The sequence below is a fragment of the Balaenoptera borealis genome (genome assembly GCF_965194805.1).
Source record: "Balaenoptera borealis genome assembly, chromosome: 6".
NCBI classification, from domain to species: domain Eukaryota; kingdom Metazoa; phylum Chordata; class Mammalia; order Artiodactyla; family Balaenopteridae; genus Balaenoptera; species Balaenoptera borealis.
The window spans coordinates 92,378,287-92,397,997 of NC_138863.1; the positions used below are offsets into that span (position 1 = coordinate 92,378,287).

Sequence of the window (19,711 nt, forward strand, 5' to 3'; positions counted from 1 at the left end):
GGGATGGAGCACATTCACATCACTGACATTTCTTATTGCACTTGTGTTCATTCAGACGGAAGAGGTGTTCAAATAGGAAAGGAATGACAGACAGGCAGGGTCCCTGTTCTAGGCGGTAATTAGGTGTCAAGTCACCTCCCTGAGCTCCAGTTACCTCATTTACAAGATGCTGCATTCAACAGTTCTCAGCCCTAGCTGCACATCAGAATCACCTGAGGATTTTAAAAAAGATTGTTGGATACCACCAGCAAAAATTCTGGTTTAGTTGGTCTGGGTGGGGAGGTAGGGAATGCAACACTTCTCTAGTAAATCAAATGGGCAGCCATGACTGAGAACTGGGAGACTAGATACTTTTAGGTTTCTTCCTAACCTGAACTATGATTGTCCTGGAACTCCTTAGCTGTGTTCAGTCAGATACTCTTTTCTCATGCATGGAGAATGCTGCCTAAGGGTCTCACATGCCAGTCCCAGCCTGCTCTGCCTCCTCTTATATCTATTTTCAGGCCAACAAAACAGTATTTTGTAGTAGCCATAGAGAAAGGGATATAATATGCTGTACAGCACCTAAAGGAAAAAAGGAGGATATATGTAGGGTGGCTCTGAAGCCCGTTGAATTATCTTATTTCCAGCTCATGAATCGGGACATGGTTTGGTCTCCGTACCCAGATTTCCTCTTTCCCATCGCCTGGGTCCAGCATCCACAAAGGGCATGGGACCAGTTTCAAGGGAGAACAGATGAGACTGCACAGCCAGATAATGATAAATCTATTTTTACCCCAAATGCAAACTACTCAAAATACACATTCAACTGGCCACTAGGCTGTAGTAAAGTATACTTTTATTGGAAAAAAGTGGACTTCCAGTTATGACATGGATTATACAGACTACATATAACCCCAGTTTAAAAAAAAAAAAATACTAACCAAGCAACTTCAATGCATCTTGGTACTGTAAATCACAGAGGGATGACACCAGTAGCAACCTTTCACTGTGCCCTGGCTAAATTCCAGCTGCCAGTATCTGGATCTCTGTGCCTATGAGCTTTTTCCAAAACAGAAGACTGCCTATGCTTAGCCCAAAGTGCATAGACTGAACATTCTCTTCAACGAGGGACTCTCAGAAATTTCCATACAAATATCCCAGTTTCCTGGCTCTTTGGGTCTGATCAAACCATGTGTTTTGCACAGTCTCCCAGAGTTTAGGCTTCCACAAGCTTAGGCTTCGGTGGCCACTATGGTACCTGGCTTCGTAACACAGGTACCATATTGTTTCTTCCCTTCCCTGTGACACTTCTTATTCTACCCTAATGGTGTGCCCTGCACTTGATAAACACAATTCTTGTTCTTGAATCCTATCTCAGGCTCTGCTTCTGGGAGAATCCAACCTAAGACAACACTATTGTCAGCTTTCAAGGTGCTCAATGAGAACTGGGCAGTATATCTGTTTTGGGGGGTGGTGTGGAGAGACAGCCAAAAAATAAAACCAAGAATAAATGAGGAAATCATATAGTAGGAAAAGGAGAGCTAAGTAAGGGTGAATGGAAGGAGTGAGGGTGGTGAGGGAGACAGAATACAGTACAGATGGTCCCTGACTTAACGATTATTTTGACTTCACAATGGTGCAAAAGCAATATGCATTCAGTAGAAACCATACATCGAATTTGGAATTTTGACCTTTTCCCGGGCTAGCGATATATGGTTCATACTCTCTCGTGGTGCTGGACAGCGGCAGAGGGCAGCAGCCCCCAGTCAGCCAAGCGATCACGAGGGTAAACAACCAATACACTTACAACCATTCTGTTTTCTCCCTTTCGCTACAGAATTCAGTAAATTACATAAGATATTCAACACTTCATTATAAAATAAGCTTTGTGTTAGATGATTTTGCCCAACTGTAGGCTAATGTAAGTGTTCCGAGCACTTTTAAGGCAGTCAAGGCTAAGCTATGATGTTTGCTAGGGTAAATGTGTCGAATGTGTTTTCAACTTAAGATACTTTCAACTTATGATGGGTTTAGTTGGATATAACCCCATCCTAAGTCGAAACAGGTGCTCAGGTAGGTCATATTTGGAAGCTAAATTTGAGCAAAGATTTAAAAGTTCAAAAATACACTTATGCTAGTGTCAAGTGTTCTTTCAAATAAACAAACTATAAAATTTTGGACCAACAATGACTTCCATATAGTTGTGTTCCCTTGTTCCACAGAGAAAAGAAAAAAGCAATTTTCACTGTGTTGTTGCCATTCTAGTTTATGACACCTGGTCCCTGCTGGCTCCCTTCTGATCAATGCACTGGAGAGTCAGCTCAATTGACACTTCTTTCCTAAGATTGCTATTCAAACTAATTTGCCTTCATTTCTAAGGGTGACAAGATCGGTGCCTATTAGCGTGGAAGCTGGCTGTGGACAATATTTCTGCTGTCTAGGGACACCCTGTAGAGGCAGACACTGCAATTGGTTCCATACTTGCTTTCAGCACAGATGTCCCTTCCCTGGTCCTCTAAGAGAAAGACTTTTCTTCAGGGAAGAAAGCAACAACTCCAATCTGCCTTGGGCAGTCTATATTTAAATGGTAAATGGGCCTGATTTTAATCCAGTGTAGAGGGAATTTGATGAGTAGCTTCTAGAGAAAGGGTGATAAAGTCATTCCAAGTATCTAATTTCATTAAAGAATGGTGATTTGTAATTGAAAGGCATTTTTTGTTAAAAGATATCATATTAGATAACAATCAGTTGATTTATAGGATCATCATGAGAATGTGAAATTCTCACTCTTTATGAGAAAGGCTGTATGAGGGCTGATGAGGGAATAGAAAGACAGAAGTGACCCTTTCCTCTTGACTCATCAGCAGCTTCCCTGGCCTGAGGGCCTTGCTGATTTGACCACGACTCGACTCTGAGCTCACAGAATGTGATTGGGACCAGATCATGAAATGTCTTATAAACTATATCATGTAGCTTGTGCTTTATGCTGAAGGTAACAAGAAAGAGGCAGAGGAAGTATGATGGGTATGAGGGTTGTTTAGGAGAGACATGAGAAGAGTCCAGCAAGAAGGCGATGCTCATACATTTGTTCTCTTTGGGAGGAGAGACATACGTGGGAGGAGACAGCAGTCACTGATGTGCGGTGATATGGGATGTGCTGAGATAAACATTTAATGCATCCGTATGGCTTTCATACCTCTTTTCATGGTGTCAGACAGGTCACATTTCAAGTCATTATCTAGAATTATGTACTAGCTATGTTTAGAAAGATCTGTGATAGTTTACAAGTTAAAATGAAATGCCAATTATCTACTGAAGTTGAATATATGCATAGCCTATGACCTAGGAATTCAACTCTTAGGTCTGTATGCAACAGAAATGCACACACGTGAGCACCAAAGACACGTACAAGAATGGTTGCAGCAGGGTTATTTGTAATAACCCCAAATTGGAAACAACCCAAATGTCCATCCATTAATGAGAACAGATAAAATGTGGTATATATAATCTAATAATGGGATATATACAAGGACACAACATAAAGCAATGGAAATGAACAAAATATTGCTATACATTGCAACATGGATAAATCTCACAAACATCATGCAGAGGAGAAAAAGGCAGACACAAAAGAGTATAGTGCAGAATCCATTTATGTAAAGTTTTTTTTAAATGATAAAACGGATTTATCCTGTTAGAAGTCTGAAGAGTAGTTCTATTTGGTGAGAGGAAGGTGGTAGAGAAGGAGCTGGAGCTCAAAAGGAGGCATGTGAGATACTGATGAAGTATTATTTCTTGATGTGGGTAGTAATCGAATGGGAAGATTCAATTTGTGAAAAGTCATGGAGCTCTACCCATAATGATTTGTGTATCTTTCTGTTACACACCTTAATAAAAACATTTATATCCAAAGAATCACAAGTTGATAGAAAATTAGTAATAAACATGTAAAAAGTTACATCCCTTTTTGCCATCAGGAAAAAAAAATGCAATGCCAAATAAGATATTTAGAAATAAATTAAAGCAGACTTCCCATACAGGAAGCAGTGACAGTAGCTTTTCCTATGTATACAAGCTGGGTGATTACAGCTAAAATATTTGACTTCAAATATTCCAGTAGCTAAATATGAAAAGAAAAGCAATCTGTATAACTTAGGTCTAAAGGGTAATATAGATGAAAACAAACTGAATTGGAAACAGAAATTATGTGTTAGAGACCAAGGAAACATAATCCTAACATTTATCAAGTACTTAACTATTTGCCAAACAACATTATTTTCATTTTATATTAATTAATACAATAATCTTATAAGGTAATTGTTATCGTTATACCCATTTGACAGAACATGAAACTGAGACTCAATAAGGTTAAATAATTTTCTCATGTTCTCACAGCTAGAAGATGGCAGGGTAGCATTTGACCTCAGACCTGAATGACTCTTAGCCCGTTATACACATCAGTGGGCAAAGCTGGTCAAGTAATTACACCCCTCTAAGCCTTAGTCTCCTCCTCTATAAAATGGGAGGTTCCTCCCAGATTTGCTTTGAGTAGCAAAGAACTAGTGGTTGTATTCATTGTTGATATTAGAAAGGGCAGGCTAAGTCAACTGCAGAGAAATTCTTTTCCAGAGCTGACTTCAGCAAAAATGGTAGCCTCAGTGACAAGACTCTCAAATCAGCAGTGTTCCTCAATTTGCCTGACCAGGAAAAGGAGCAAAGACAAAGCTTTGTTAACAAATACACTTTCCTGAACTTACTCTGTGCTGACCACAGTTTCCAGAGCAGGGGCCCGGGAAACTGTTTTTATACCAATTTTTCCCCCACCCATATGGTGATTTTTCTACTCTTACGATCAGTAAAGGTTATGAAGCAATACTCTATATTCCAAAAGATTTAGATAAGCTTCTCAGGGAGACTATTTTTATATGGACTCTTAAGTCATACAGAAAAATTAAATCATGATTCAACACGTGCTTTTCTGCAGGGATCTATCACAGGACCTAGTCAGGACCTAGGTAACTTGCTTTCTGGTAATTTAATAGTGGGATAAAGCTTGAAAAATCTAAAGGGTATAAACTTGCAATTAGTAGATAAATAAGTCCTGGAGATCTAACGCACAGCATAGTGATTATAGTCAACAATACTGTATTGTAAATTTCCAAGCGGCTAAGAGACTAGGTCTTAATTATTCTCACCACAAAAAGGAAATGATGATTATGTGATGTGAGAGGTGTTTTAACTAATGCTATGGTGGTAGTCATATTACAATATATAAATGTATAAAAATCCACACATTGTACATCTTAAACTTACACAGTGTTATATGTCAATTTTATCTCAATAAAAAAAGATCTAGAGAATGAACATGCCATTTAGAATCTTTCTTTTAAAGGAGTCTTAAGCAAGTTATTTTTAGAAGGTGCTACACTCCCATCAATACATGGTTTAACTTTCTAAATGCTTGTGGTTAAAGTCAGAGCCATATTTTTTTAATGCATGAGAGGAGGAAGGAAGTTTCCGTTTTGCATTTAAAGGTTAAAAGACAGGATTATTCAGGAAAGATCTGAAAAGTAGGTTCTGTCAATATTTTTTTCTAGAAAAGTACGTAAGCACTTCTACTTGAAGTCCCTGGTTAAGAAGATAGTTTTGCAAAATTTCCAATACGGATGATGTGATTTACTGGTGAGGCTGATGTTATCTAATATAATATTTCAGAACTTCAGGAGTTCAGAGGCTAGGGATAACATGAGGTATGACAGCACACTGAAAGGGTTCCAAAGACAAAATTTGACAAAATTTGCCTGTTTCACAATTTTATAGCTGTCTCCTGCCAATCCTGGAAACCCTGCCTAGGGACAGCATTAGGGAAATTTGCCAAGCCAGCTTAGTAGAGAACATTCTAGAGGTGCATAGGAAGCTCTTGCATAACAACTAAAAATGAGTTTGAATATGTGCAGAGTAGCAATACCCAGTATTAAAAAAACACAGTAAAAGACAAGAGAGAGTGGACAACAGAGGAAAATTGCTTCTCATGAGTGATTCTGGCAGTTCTCAAGAAAAATGATCAAAATTGCAAAAGATTTCAACAAGCATGAGGGGTAGTCCTATGATCAAGAATAGGATATGTGTAGACACAAGTGTGGCGGAGAGGAATCTCTTGAGAAGAAAACATAATTTTTTTGCTTGGAAATGGTGACAGGGCAGGAACAAAAAAGAAAAACTGCCTCTCCTGCAGGCTCTACGCAGCTCAGTTAGTGCAACGTCACAACTTGAGAGCACAGCGTTTGGGTTGGCAGACAGGCATAAAGGGTATGAATGGCTGAACACCAGCCTTTAGAAGTCATTTCACTCTGCCTCTGAGATGGGGTGTGGTGTATAATAATTAGTATAATAATTTGCTATCATAATTAGTATGTTGGCGAGAAGTAAAATGTTTTAGGAGTATCTGCCTTTATTAAATAATCCTCCCAAGTAACCCTGAAGAATAAATCACTCTGCATCTCTTAATTTTATGACATATGATATTTCATAATTAAAACAAGTTCTTCTCAAAGGTGCAGTAACCAACCCCTACTTCCCGACACAAGAACGGTACACCTGAATGTACTTCATCATGGATAACTGTGGGCCTTCCGTATTAACGCTCAAGACGATGACTTCTTGCTCCATTATGGTCTGGAGCTCCTGCCAAAGTGCTAAGTCCAAAGTGAGCAGGACTCTGCCAGGAATGATTTGGGCTAGGTTAGGATGAGTGGAAGTCGGGCAGGTCCAAAAGAAGCAAGAGGCCAAAATTGGTTAAATCAAACTAAACTTTAAGTGAGCCATATTGTTCCGGGTAAACAAACATCCAGTTTGAATGACAGTTATCCTCTTTCCACATCCTAAAATGCTATTAATAATTAATGAAGCAGTATCAAAATGAGCATAAGATACCTCTCTATAGAAAATTTTCTCATCCAAAGCCACCTTATAAGGGAGAAATGGTCTTGCGAAAATATACCTGTTTATCTTTGGAAAGAAAGTATTCTCTAAAATAGTATTACCCTGCTATGGAAAAGAAAACTCATTATACTCATTATTTCCAAATTCAGGCTACTTCTCTTTGGAGAGAAGACACCTTTAAAATAGCAGGTGTTTCTAGAAAACCCATATATTTAATTTATATCCACTCGTTCAGTTGCAAGCATAATCAAAACTCTTTCAAAATTGTGTTTAACTAGATGCATTTTAAAAAGTACAGAGAATGAATCTCGCTGTCAGATTTTTATTCCAGCACACGGGACACACAAATGTGCAACATATAAACAACATAGAATTTCCTGGCACTCCCTTGCCTTCAATTGTGTAAAGAACTCATAAAGGGAAATGTAAGTCCAATGGAGCTTTAATGTCCCCATATTTAATCTCCTATTAAGCAGAACTCCACAAGAAAAAAGACAGCAAAAAGATACAGTACAAGTGCACTTAAATCCACTCACCACATTATAGACTATAAAAAATTAAAATATATTATGTATTTGATTATGCACAGCATAGTCAAGGGCATCAGTCAACTGACCTGATAATTTAATAAACTATTTAGCAGTTTTCCAACTAAATAAAAGCTTTGGGTCAGCTGCATGTTTGAGCTATTTATCATCACAAATCTACTTAGCAGAAAGCCACCAAAGTACTGCTGTCACTTGGGCACTTCTGGAGAAAGAGCTATCATGTTGATAGGTTTTAGTTTAAAAGGGAGGTTTTTTTTATGAGAGATTATAAATATTGATTTCACAAACAGATTCAGAGCAGTTTACGAGCTTGTGTAGATAATACCAACCTTTTCATTTATATCACTGAGTTAGATTTCAGTGGGGATGCAAACACCCAGGATTTTTCAGGCAAATCGTGAAAGACTCTTTGGGCAGAAATAATGTGGAGGTTCTTTTTTCTTTCTTCTAAAAGAGCTCATGTTTTTTGACAATTCGAATGACAAATCGCAGCTTAAGAGATCAGAGTTCTAAAATATTTTTTCTTTCTATGGAGCTAGCCACACACTCATCCAGAGAGAAGGTTTCTTTTCAGCTAAAGCATCCAATGAATATAATTTGACAATCCACAGGATGGTGTACAAGGGGCTAGAATGAGTTACAAAAGTAGAAAGACAGCCCTTGCCCTCAGAAAGACCTCATGTTCTAAAGAGAAGCAAAGGAGGAGAATGATTAAGGACATGCAGGTATACTAACATTTACATAGCATATGCATAATATATATATATATACACACATAAGAAAGTTCTTTTTTTTTTTTTTTTTTTTTTTTTTTACAAACAGTATGTTAGACTCAATATGCCATATACTGAATTTTCCTCATGCACAGGTATTAAAGATATGTACCTCTCTTACTGCTATAATTTGGTTACATTTTTTGTAAGCTCTTACTTATGGGTGAATGGATGAGAGAGGATTAATCTGGTTCCAAAAATAGAAAAATAAATCTAGACCTAAAAACCAATTGGAAAGGAGACCAATAACCTAAGGCCAGTAGTAAAATTGAACTTTAAAAAACAGCCTCAGTGGGTGTACCTCTCACTAGACCATATTTCCAGCTCAGGGAAACAAATAGCGAGCTCTTCTAAAGAAGAATTGCCATAAATAATAGAAGCTGAGGAATATTTCCTAAATCATGAAGATTCCTGACAACCCAATTTATATTCAGATGAATTAAGAAAATATGGATAACTTCAACAAATTTCAATATATAACACACATACACACACAAAGGGGATTCTACCATGTATAAGAGCAAATACATAATGAAGTCCACAGATAGCTTTCCACAAATATACTTACAGGTAAAAGTGTGCTTTCTTTAGAAAAGGAAGGGCTCTGGGGACAATTTCCTTTAAATTTAGGATTTTTTTACAATAGCATTTTTCCTTGACATTCACAGACTTACAAGTGAGACGGAGGGCTTATGATTTACTGTCTTGATCAATTAACTTATGTTAAAATATAAAGTATGGATTGGGGTGAAGTTTTCCAATTCAAGTTTAAGCCACATACATTCTAGATACCTGAAACCTCTTTACATCAGAATATATGCTACACTAAATTTGATTTCTGATAATTAAATCCCAGGATTCACTTCCGAGCATCACAACAAATGTCTTTGGAACGCTACAATTTCCTTCCCGAACTCAAAAGCTAGAAACAGCTCCTGCGGACAAACCCACCCTCGCTTAGTTTTCACATATGGGACTTATCTAAATTAGTCTTGAACTTGGGCTTAATTTTCAGCATGTACTACTTCTTAAGGTTACAAGTGTTATATGTCAATTAAGTGTTTAGAACAAGTTTCCTTTAAGTCATAACAGGCTTACAAGTACCCTTATCTTACGCATACTCTCAAATTTGATAGACACATTTCCATACATTTGCCTATACACACTGAGAATACAGTTTTAGCGTCTGTGCTCCAATGAAGTCCTTTTACTCACTTGATAATTTCCTAGTTCATAAAATTAGCATATTAAAATTAGTGTTTAACGCTAGTGCTATAAAGGCTTAGGTTTCATTGGTGTCGAGGAGAGAGAAGGATTTTCATACATTATTTTGTAACTATAAATGCTTAGTAGTCATTTCCCTTTTTAAATGCCTGGAAAATCCCCTAGGGAAGGTCAAATAGCCTTCATACCTTCATATGAGTATTCATTTGAAAGTTCTTCTCCTGACCATCAACCTGTATTATTCCTTTCTTCATACTGAAGAGGCTTCTCTCCTCAGACTCTCTCTGCTCTGATTATTTCCCTCCTGTTTTCATTAATCATATCCCACTTTTCCCTTCCCCAAACTACTGTACTTGTGAAGTTTTTTTTGGCAACCTTTATGTTGATTTTACAATCCTCTGCATCATTTTTTTCCCAATATGCTTTATATCTGCTTTGAAGGAAGAAACCAGGGTCATCCTTTTATCCCACATAACCTTAAAAAACAAGACTCGCCTAATACTATGCCCTGTCTTGGAAGATAAATATCTTTTGCCAGTATGATAATTTTTCATTTTCAGTGAGTTATGTGTCTTTTATCAAAATCTAGGAAAAAAACAGCTAGAGATGTCAGTCTTGAAATGACAAATGGTATCTACATACAAGCAGTACTAGATATGCTATTCAAATTAATTAACAACAGACGCGTGGATTTCCCTTCCATTAAACAACCTGTATAGAAAGTCTAATCAAAATGGAGTTAAGAGGGCAGAAATGAATACAATAGAATTAGGAACAGAAGCCTGTGTAGCTATTTTCTTAAAAGTTTCAGAGTCACAAAGAATCTACAGACCCATATAAGACACAATTCACGTCTCTAAGAATAAAGAACTTTTAGCAATCATCATCTTGTACTCCACCTATTCAATTGATTAAAATGTATATATCAGTCCTAATATAATAACAGTATGCAATCATGGGAGAAATTTTAGTTCTTTATTATAATTCTTAATTAAATCTTAGACTCCATTATGTAGGTAAGGCCAAATGAAATACTCTAATCAACTTTGATTGCTTAGGATGGCAATTTTATTAGATATCTACATGGAAGAGTATCCTTCAGGGTTCCATTTATGAAAACAGCTTTGATCTTGGGGGAAAAGGGAAAGAAATAGCTCAGAAGAGACATGAAGAGCTGTGGAAACACTGACAAGATTAAGAACAAAGAAAATTAGTATGAAGAGTTAGGTGCGGGAAAATTAGAACACCATTTTTGGAGTATGTGGATGAGACCACTAATTGTATCTATAGCCATAAAGTAACTGACATTCTCCCAACATTATGACACACACACACACACACCCTCTTTCATAATATCATGATTAATCAAATTACATTTCAGGATAATTTAAAAACCAATTGGATTTAATTTTTGTAAACATTATTATTTCTAATATTACCACGTCGTTCTCGGCATTGCCTAGAAGTGGGCAAGGCTTCTCTTCCTAATTCTTTTATATTGATTTCTACCCCTTATCCACTCTTCTGAACTTGCAATAACTTTCTGTGAGCTACTTATAACAAGATGATGACTTCAATTTCAACAGGAAGTAATAAAGGAGATACTTTTTCAGCTTTGTATTTGTTGCTTCATGCACTTTACCTGATTCTTAAGATCCAATTTGGGACATGGGCGACCTCCATTGTACGGTTTTTCTTTCAGCCATTTGGATCGAATTCTCACTCCAACACAAGATGAACTGCAAGACCCCCAACTAGACCAATCACTTAACTTGCAATCAAATGGACAGGGGATGACACATTCTTCTTGAATATAACCTGAAAGAAAAAGATTTAAAAGAATGGAGGAAAGTCTGATCAAAATATACTAATCAAGCTTACTTTCTGTTTCTATTATCACAGATCAGACTGCCTAACAATACTTGCTGCAGAGGTTTCAATAAACAGACAAAAGATTTCAGAGACAGATACATAGGATTATTTCTGCATTCCAAATTTGTGCCATCTGTTTCCTTCATAGACAATTCTGGGATTGAGGAAGCAGGGAAAAGTGCATAGCAAGTCCTGCTTTCTGATAAAAAGAAATGAAAAAAGAAGAAATGAAGCAGCTCAGGGCTAATGGTGACACCATCTCCCTCCACTGGACCTACAATTCCCTGTCTGGGAATAGAGAGCATAATAGAGTCAATCTTAGTGCCTGTGATCTGCAAGCCTTTCACAAAGATTCCTTTTTTTAAATAAAGCAAGCTTATTATTTTTTTAATTGAAGTATAGTTGATTTACAATGTTGTACAGCAAAGTGACTGAGTTATACATATATATATACACATTCTTTTTTTAATATTCTTTTCCATTATGGTTTATCTCAGGAGATTGGATACAGTTTCCTGTGCTATACAGTAGGACCTTGTTGTTTATCCATTCTGAATGTAATAGTTTGCATCTACCAACTGTAAACTCCCTGTCCATCCCTCTCCCCCCACCCCTTGGCAACCACAAGTCTGATCTCTATGTCTGTGAGTCTGTTTCTTTATTGTAGATAGGTTAATTTGTGCCATATTTTAGATTCCACATATAAGTGATACCATATGGTATTTGTCTTTCTCTGTCTGACTTCACTTAGTATGAAAATCTCTAGTTGCATCCATGTTGCTGCAAATGGCATTATTTCATTCTTTTTTATGGCTGAGTAGTATTCCATTGTATATATGTACCACATCTTCATTATCCATTTATCTGTTGATGGACATTTAGGTTGTTTCCATGTCTTGGCTATTGTAAATAGTGCTGCAGTGAACACTGGGGTGCACGTATCTTTTCAAAGTACGGATTTCTCCATATATATGACCAGGAGTAGGACTGCTGGATCATACGATAGTTCTATATTTAGTTTTCTGAGGAACCTCCATACTGTTTTCCATAGTGACTGCACCAACTTACATTCCCACCAACAGTGTAGGAGGTTTCCCTTTTCTCTACACCCTCTCTAGCATTTGTTACTTGTAGACTTTTTAATGATGGTCATTCTGACCAGTGTGAAGTGGTACCTCATTATAGTTTTGATTTGCATTTCTCTAATCATTAGTGATGTTGAGCATATTTTTATGTGCCTACTGGCCATCTGTATGGTTTCTTTGGATATCACAAAGAAAGATCTTGATTCTCACTTCTGTGTAGTGTGACTTAGAGGTGGGAGGAGGACAAAGAGTGGACCACAGACTAGGAAGAGCAGGATATTATCAAAAGAAAAAAGAGGAATAGTGAAAAGTTGTATATGAGATATTGGACTGGAATCAAGAGGTGTGGTTTGAAATACAGATGCAGATGTTCTGGCTTTACTAGCTCTTGCTCCTGCCCTCAGCCCACTTCTTGCTACAGTCTTTCTCTGGATGATGAACTGTCACCTCCACCGATCACTACCAAACATGTATTTCCAATTCCCATCTCTTTACTAATTTCTATGCCACCTACTGATCCACTCTAATTGGGTGCCCAAATACCCCCAAATTCAACGTATCTAAAACTGAGGCCACCAGTTTCCTCCTGAAACATTCTAATTCTCTTATATTCCTCACCTTAATTAACTGCAACATATCTGACTCCTGTACGCTGCTGTATATGCCTGTATAATCTCTTCCCTTTGAGTTTGGGCAAGACCTGTGAATATGATAGGAAGTCGGCCCCATGATTAGGTTATGATATGTGGCAAAGGGGAAGGGAATGCACAGATACTATTAACATGCCAAATCATTGATTGTGAGTTAATCAAAAGGGAGATGACCCTGGCTGGGCCTGAATTAATCAGGTAAAAACCCTTAAGAGAGTGACCAGGCCTGTTTTGTGGAGAAAGAAATTCTCCTGCTGGCCTTGAAGAAGCAAACAGCCATGCTATAAAATGCCTATGGTGTGGCCACAGGGTAGGGGGCTGCAAGCAGCCTCTAGGGCCTGAGGGCAGCCCTTGGCTGTTAGCTAGCAAGAAAACAGGGGTCTCAGCCTTACAGGTGCATGAAGAGGAATTCTGCCAACAATTCCAAGGGAGATTGGAAGAGGAGCTTTCCCTAGTCACACCTCTGCTGAGACTTGACTCTTGGTTCACATCTTGGTTATAGCCTGGTGAGACTCTTAAGCAGAGAATTTAGAGAGGCCATGGCTGTACTCTTGACTCATGGAAACAGTGAGATAATAAATGTTTTGAATGGCTACGTCGACAGTAATTTGTTATGCAGCAATTGAAAACTAGCAAATTATCCAAAATAAAAAATCTCACAGTTATCTTAGACCAGCCTTCATCATTTTACACATATATTAATAGGTGTAATAAGCTCTTATGCTGAAGCATCACAACTATGTCCTCTACTCTATAATTCTTTTGTTCATCCTTGGTTCAAGATCATACTCTTTCTGGCCCAGAACACTGAAATATTCTCACCACTAGTCTCCCTTTCTCCTAATCATTCTCTTTTGGTATTGGTTAGTCACTCTGAGGAAAAAGTTACTTTTCTAAAATACATAATAATTTACACTATCCCTTTTAAACCCTTTGCTGATTCTCCATTGCCTTGAAAATAAAGTGACAACCACTTTGCAAAAACTGTAAGATTCTTTATAAGAGGCTCTAAACAAGGGTTTTCAACTTTGGCTGTAAAATATGTTCCCATTGCCCAGGATATACTATGGACTAATTTAACCAAATCTCAGAGGATGGGACCTAGGCAATGGTAGTTTTCAAAGATCCCCAGAGAATTCTAATGTGTAATCAAGTCCAAGAACCACCTCCCTAACTTGTTTTCCTCCTGCCCTTCCCCCTCCTATATCTTGAAATCTTTCCACATCGACTACTTCATCTTCTGCAATAATATTTATGTCTTTCCTCAGGAAAAACTCTGCCCTTTCTCTATCCAGTTTAGCCTTCATTACTACAATTACTCTCTTACTGGTAAAGTAGACCATCTGGCCCCGTTGCTCCTTCTGCCATGCCGGTCTGGCAAAACTTCAGTTCTAGACTGGTCCAGCTGTTTTCCTGCTCTGTTCTGAATGCTGGACATCAAGTGGAGACTAAGGCACTGCTAATGCCACACACTGCCTGGTGATTCTTCTGAGCTTTCTTCTCACTCCCATTCCACATCACAGCTTTTTCAAACCTTCTCTACCTATCTTCACACTTTTGAGATCTCAACTCTTCTTTCCCAGAAAAAAATAGAAAGAAATGAATAAGAAGAACTCCTTCCATTTCCTATGAATATATCTGTATGAATTTCCATATTCTTCTTCTATCTTCATATCACGATGCAAAAGGCACTCATTTTCTTATATAAGGCACATTTTCACCACTTGCTATCTTTCCAAGCTCTCTCACTCTCTCTCATATTATAGGTATATTTTTCTTACATTAATAGTAGAATGACTTTACAGTATCTAAATAATACTCATTGACAAGAGAGAGTACATCAAACACCTAAGTCATCAGGAAGGATCTTTCTAAGGCTGAAAAAAAAAAAGGTCTATTTGAGATTGTTAAAATTCTCTATTGCTTACCATAGTTACAATTCTACAGTCCTTTCTAAGGAGCTTTGATGGTTAATTCAGTATTAGGTATATAATAAATGCTAACTATAGGATTAAATATAGGCAACAGGCATTACTTACTTTTACAGAGAAACGGAGTCAGAAAATGATTCCATTTGCTACTGAATGAAAATAGCAGGACTAGTAATTAAGCAGAATTAACTCTCATGGTGTAAATGCTTCAAATATGAAATTTCAGGAGACTTCATATAAATAACTTGTAAATAACCGAGTGCCTATTTAGATCCTATTTTAAAGCAGATTTTGAATCAGATGGCCTTTTAATTCAATAAGATTTTAAATCATTTTCATATATACTTGCATACTGATGGATTTTAATTAGAGAGCCTCTTAGCAATACTGGTTTTCTTTTTATTCCCTATGATAAGACATAAACCCAGAGGATCTCTATGAAAGTCAAGGTCATAAATTCAGTGAGTATAAAATAATTCTGAAATTCAACAGGTCTAAGCAACAGTGACAATTATTTTTCAGAAAAGTTATTTTCACGCTAGAGTATACCCCAAAGGAAAGCTCATAGTGAGAACCATTAATAACTGCATATTCTTATACCTATCTCATAATGGAAAGGATCAGTTCTACCCACATACTTAATACTTACAACTGTTGGAAGCAGAGTATGACCAAATGTGACTACCTACAAGGTTAACCTCCCATAAGAGAATTCCAATTCCTGACTATGGAAACTTCACTAATGTTTTAAAAGCTCATTTACATAAAATATACCACAGACTAGCTGAACTGGCAACATTCAGAAATCTAAACCTAGTTGCAATGAAAGAAGCAGTTTTCCTACTGAAAACATTTGACGCTATAATTTATATGCAGAATACACTGCTTGGACCATCATATTACTTAGCCTGGGGATGCTTTCATGTTCTATTTTAGTTATCTGTATGCATATGAAATTCAGTAGGAAGTAGTCATTACAGAATTATCAATAAAGAATGCACCCAACATAGTGATTTTGTAAGCCATATACATTGTACATAGGTGTTCAAAAAGGATCTGTTGATATTATAGATGAAGATGAACTGAATAGAATCCATTAACAGAGTCTCTATGTTATAACTGGAGGAATTTATTGAATGACTTACACCCAATAGGGCTGAAGCCCAGGAACCTGGCTTCAGTCTATATAAATAACCCTCAAATATTGCTCTCTAGGTTGGTCCAATAGACGTAGGTGAAAACACTGCTCTCTTAACACAGTGGTCTCATTGATAAAACCACTTCCCAGGATATTACCTGCTGTGCATTTTTGTCCTCTGGCATTCAAGTACTAACATCGCCCCTGCTCCCCTGCTCCTCCCCCTGCCCCCGTAAGATCTTGTTTTGGAAGACGTGAAAGGAAATATTGATGACATTAAGAGGAAATAACCTAGGTTAATTTACTTATATTTTCCTACTGTGTAAAGTAAGGGCAAACATCCTCCTAGATAGTGAATGTTCTATTTACTGACACTTTGCTGAAATAATGAAAACATACCACCAAAAATAAAATCAGGAAAAGATAAAGAAAATGCTGATCACCTCTTCCCTAGTTCAAAGTGAAGATCTGGGAGAACTTTGTGAGTCAAAATGATATCATGTCTTCATTTGTCAATATTTAAAGATTTATTATTTGAATTTATACATTTTAGTTCTACTATTTATCTAGTAACATGTACTATACTTAAAAGTATCCAATGACTTAAGTCAGAGTGGTTTAAAGTAGATATCCTTTAGGAGAGGTGGGGAAAGTATGGGGGCAGATGTTCTGATACTGTCACAAGAAAGAATTTGAGAAATTAGACCAATACTTTGCCATTGTTCTCAAGGGAAACACTAACTGCTAAACATTTATTTAAAATCTCAATCCATTAGTGTGCGGCTATGTAGTGCAAACTCAATAAGGTTGCCAGCTTGCTCTGGTGAATTTATATTTTGGCCTGGGAGTACTGCTTATGAACAGCAGTTACATTCTTTCAAAGATACAGTCTTTCAAAGATGGGTCCAACCTTGTTTAGGCTTCTGTGGGGCCTGAGAGGGGACAGCTAGAAAGCACCTTAGTTATCATTATCTCTTCCTTTAAAATTTTGAGTTATTAAAAGAATATTTTTGAAAATACTCCCTACTCGTAGAAAAATACCTTTACTACATATATAAGAACGCATCAGCAAAGACTCTCTAATATTAACCATTATAAAATGATGGTTATGGTATTGCAGATAACAAAATACCTTATTTGGGACCCACAACCTAATCAGATACCTGAATACAGCTGAGTGAGAAGTTACACAAAGTTCAAATAGTCACATTAAGGAGAAAGTTTTCCTGGATTCCTTAAAACTCAAATATTTCACAGCATAATTATGTATTAAATTTTATTACATCTACCAGAAAAAATCATCTAAGTGTCAACCAGTTTTCTTAATTAACAATATAATTTATTGGCGAACTTTTAGATGATGAGCTATTCAAAGTCATCAAGGCCAAAAGCTTCATTTTATAGACCGGTCAGAATTAGAAAGGGAACTTGAATCCAGACTTGATGGAGATACACAGCTCACTATCAAGTAGAAAAAAATCATTATTATGACCTCAGAATGTTCTCTTTAGTGCTAGAGTGACAAAGTAGATAATCAACCCTGGCCTTAAAGAAATTCATATTTTGCTAGAGAGCAGTCTTATAAATAAGAAAAAAAAATGGTATATAATAAATGACTTAAATTAAATGATACAAATAATATATACAAATTATACAACAATCTGAGGTAACAAATGGATTCTGGCTTCAATTTTCTAAGTATTTCACGTGAAAATATTTATTGGCAAATTTTTGCAATAGACACAGGCTTTTGACTAATTGCTCAACCTGGTTCACTTGCTCTAACTAAATGTATCAGTGTCAATTTAATCAATCAACCAAATCATATAAAGAACTGATCTTTTAAATTGAATTGTCCAGGCAATTTAATCAAGATGGTATCTGCAGCTGTTCATAGAGACAGAGTTTCAGCATTTACAGCCTCATGTCTGGTTCCTCCAGGCAGACAAAAGAGATATTTTGCTCTTAGAAGATATTAAGCATGTTAGGGACAAATGGGATGCTAGACACAGAATCATTTGAACCATTCAATTAGGACTGTATGTATCACTTTTTAGCATTACTGCAAATAAATGCTGTTAAAATTAAAGTGACTGAACGCTTTAACCACATAATAAACTTGGCATTTGAAACACTACAAAGATGCAGATTGCTGACAACACAATATTACTGGGTAATTTGTAGAACTGTGGCTGCAAAAGCCTGTATTAAGTTCTCTCATGATATCTTCTTGCCCTGAGAAAATCTTGACTTAAATTACACCAGACAGTCTATACTTTATATTTCCTTCCAAAGTTCTGAAAGCTGATCTCAGAGCATGTCTGAGTCAGTGCTATTCTCCTCACGTTGTCAGTGCTGTTCTCCAAATATTTTAGGTTTTGCTTCTGAACACGTGGTATAACTACACTTCCCTGCCCCTGGAAATCAGGTGTGATCTTCTTACTTGCTTTAGCCCATGAAATGTGAGCAGAAGTGAAGTGTGTCACTTCTAGGTGGCAGCTTTAAGAGCCCAAGTGTAATTTGCCCCCCTCTTTCTTTCTCTGTACCACAGGGTCCAAAAATGTTGCAGATAGTGGCTGCCCCATCCTGGAGTGAAGAAGAAACCCAGCCAATGCAGGATGGACATGGATACTGAATGATCTTGGTGGCTTTCAATCGCTGAGATTTTGAAGTTGTTTGTTTCATTTGTTCCCATACTACAACCTATCTTACCCTAATGCATCTACCTTGGCGTAGGAAAGTGTATCTTCAGAAGACAAAGTAAAAAGCCACATGGAACAAATATTTAGAGTACTTTGAGAAGCTATATATAATGTCCTGAGAAAACAAGATTAAGCTATACAAGCAGTTAGCACAGTCTGAATGGCAGCACTATCCAATGAGAATGTGACTTTGTAAAAGTTGAACCTATAGATATATATTTCAGGAAAATGTATACTTTATTATTTAAAAAAAAAACTAGTGATATGGATTATAAATCAAGGTCTGACCTTATGTGATCTGAAATAAAATATTAAACCTCAATTGTTCAGTTTACTCATGTGAAAATAAAAATGTATAATACGTGTCCTTTTTAACCCCCTTTAATACTGTAAGGTCAAAAGTTATAATAAGTAGGAGTTTGTGGAAAAATTAACATACAATATAAGTGGCATACTAATATTTTACCACTACTAAAAGCTATATAGCAAGGTAAAAATGTTTCTTCTTAGTCTGTTTTTCATGCTAGTGATTGATAGAAAATATAATTCTGTAAAGATGCTTAAGCAGAAAAATTATAGGGTAATAATTTTCAAATTTGGGTACCATTTCTCATGCCAGATTATTTCCATGTAAATTAAAGGCTAGGATAACAATGACAAAATGAGTGATTCTGTATTGGATCAGTCAATCAGTTGTGTTTTGAGTCCATCTCTGTCTTTCCAAGTCTGCTGCCACCAGCCAAGGCCAGATGCTCATTATCTCTCACCTGGACTATTATAATGGCCCCTTAACTGGACTCCGGGTCTCCAGTCTCTTCAAATCCATTCCATGTCTGATCAGCTGCCATATTAATGGTTCAAAAG

General features: G+C 36.8%; 1 protein-coding gene across 2 annotated transcripts in view; it reads right to left on the reverse strand.

Annotated features, from left to right (window-relative positions):
- THSD7B (thrombospondin type 1 domain containing 7B) overlaps window positions 1–19,711 on the reverse strand; it is a 1,176,114-nt gene that overhangs the window by 199,451 nt on the left and 956,952 nt on the right. For both annotated transcript variants that reach the window (XM_082395801.1, XM_082395802.1), the window contains one exon: window positions 11,112–11,287. In XM_082395801.1, the coding sequence (XP_082251927.1) occupies window positions 11,112–11,287 (176 nt within the window). The remainder of the gene's footprint in view (window positions 1–11,111; window positions 11,288–19,711) is intronic.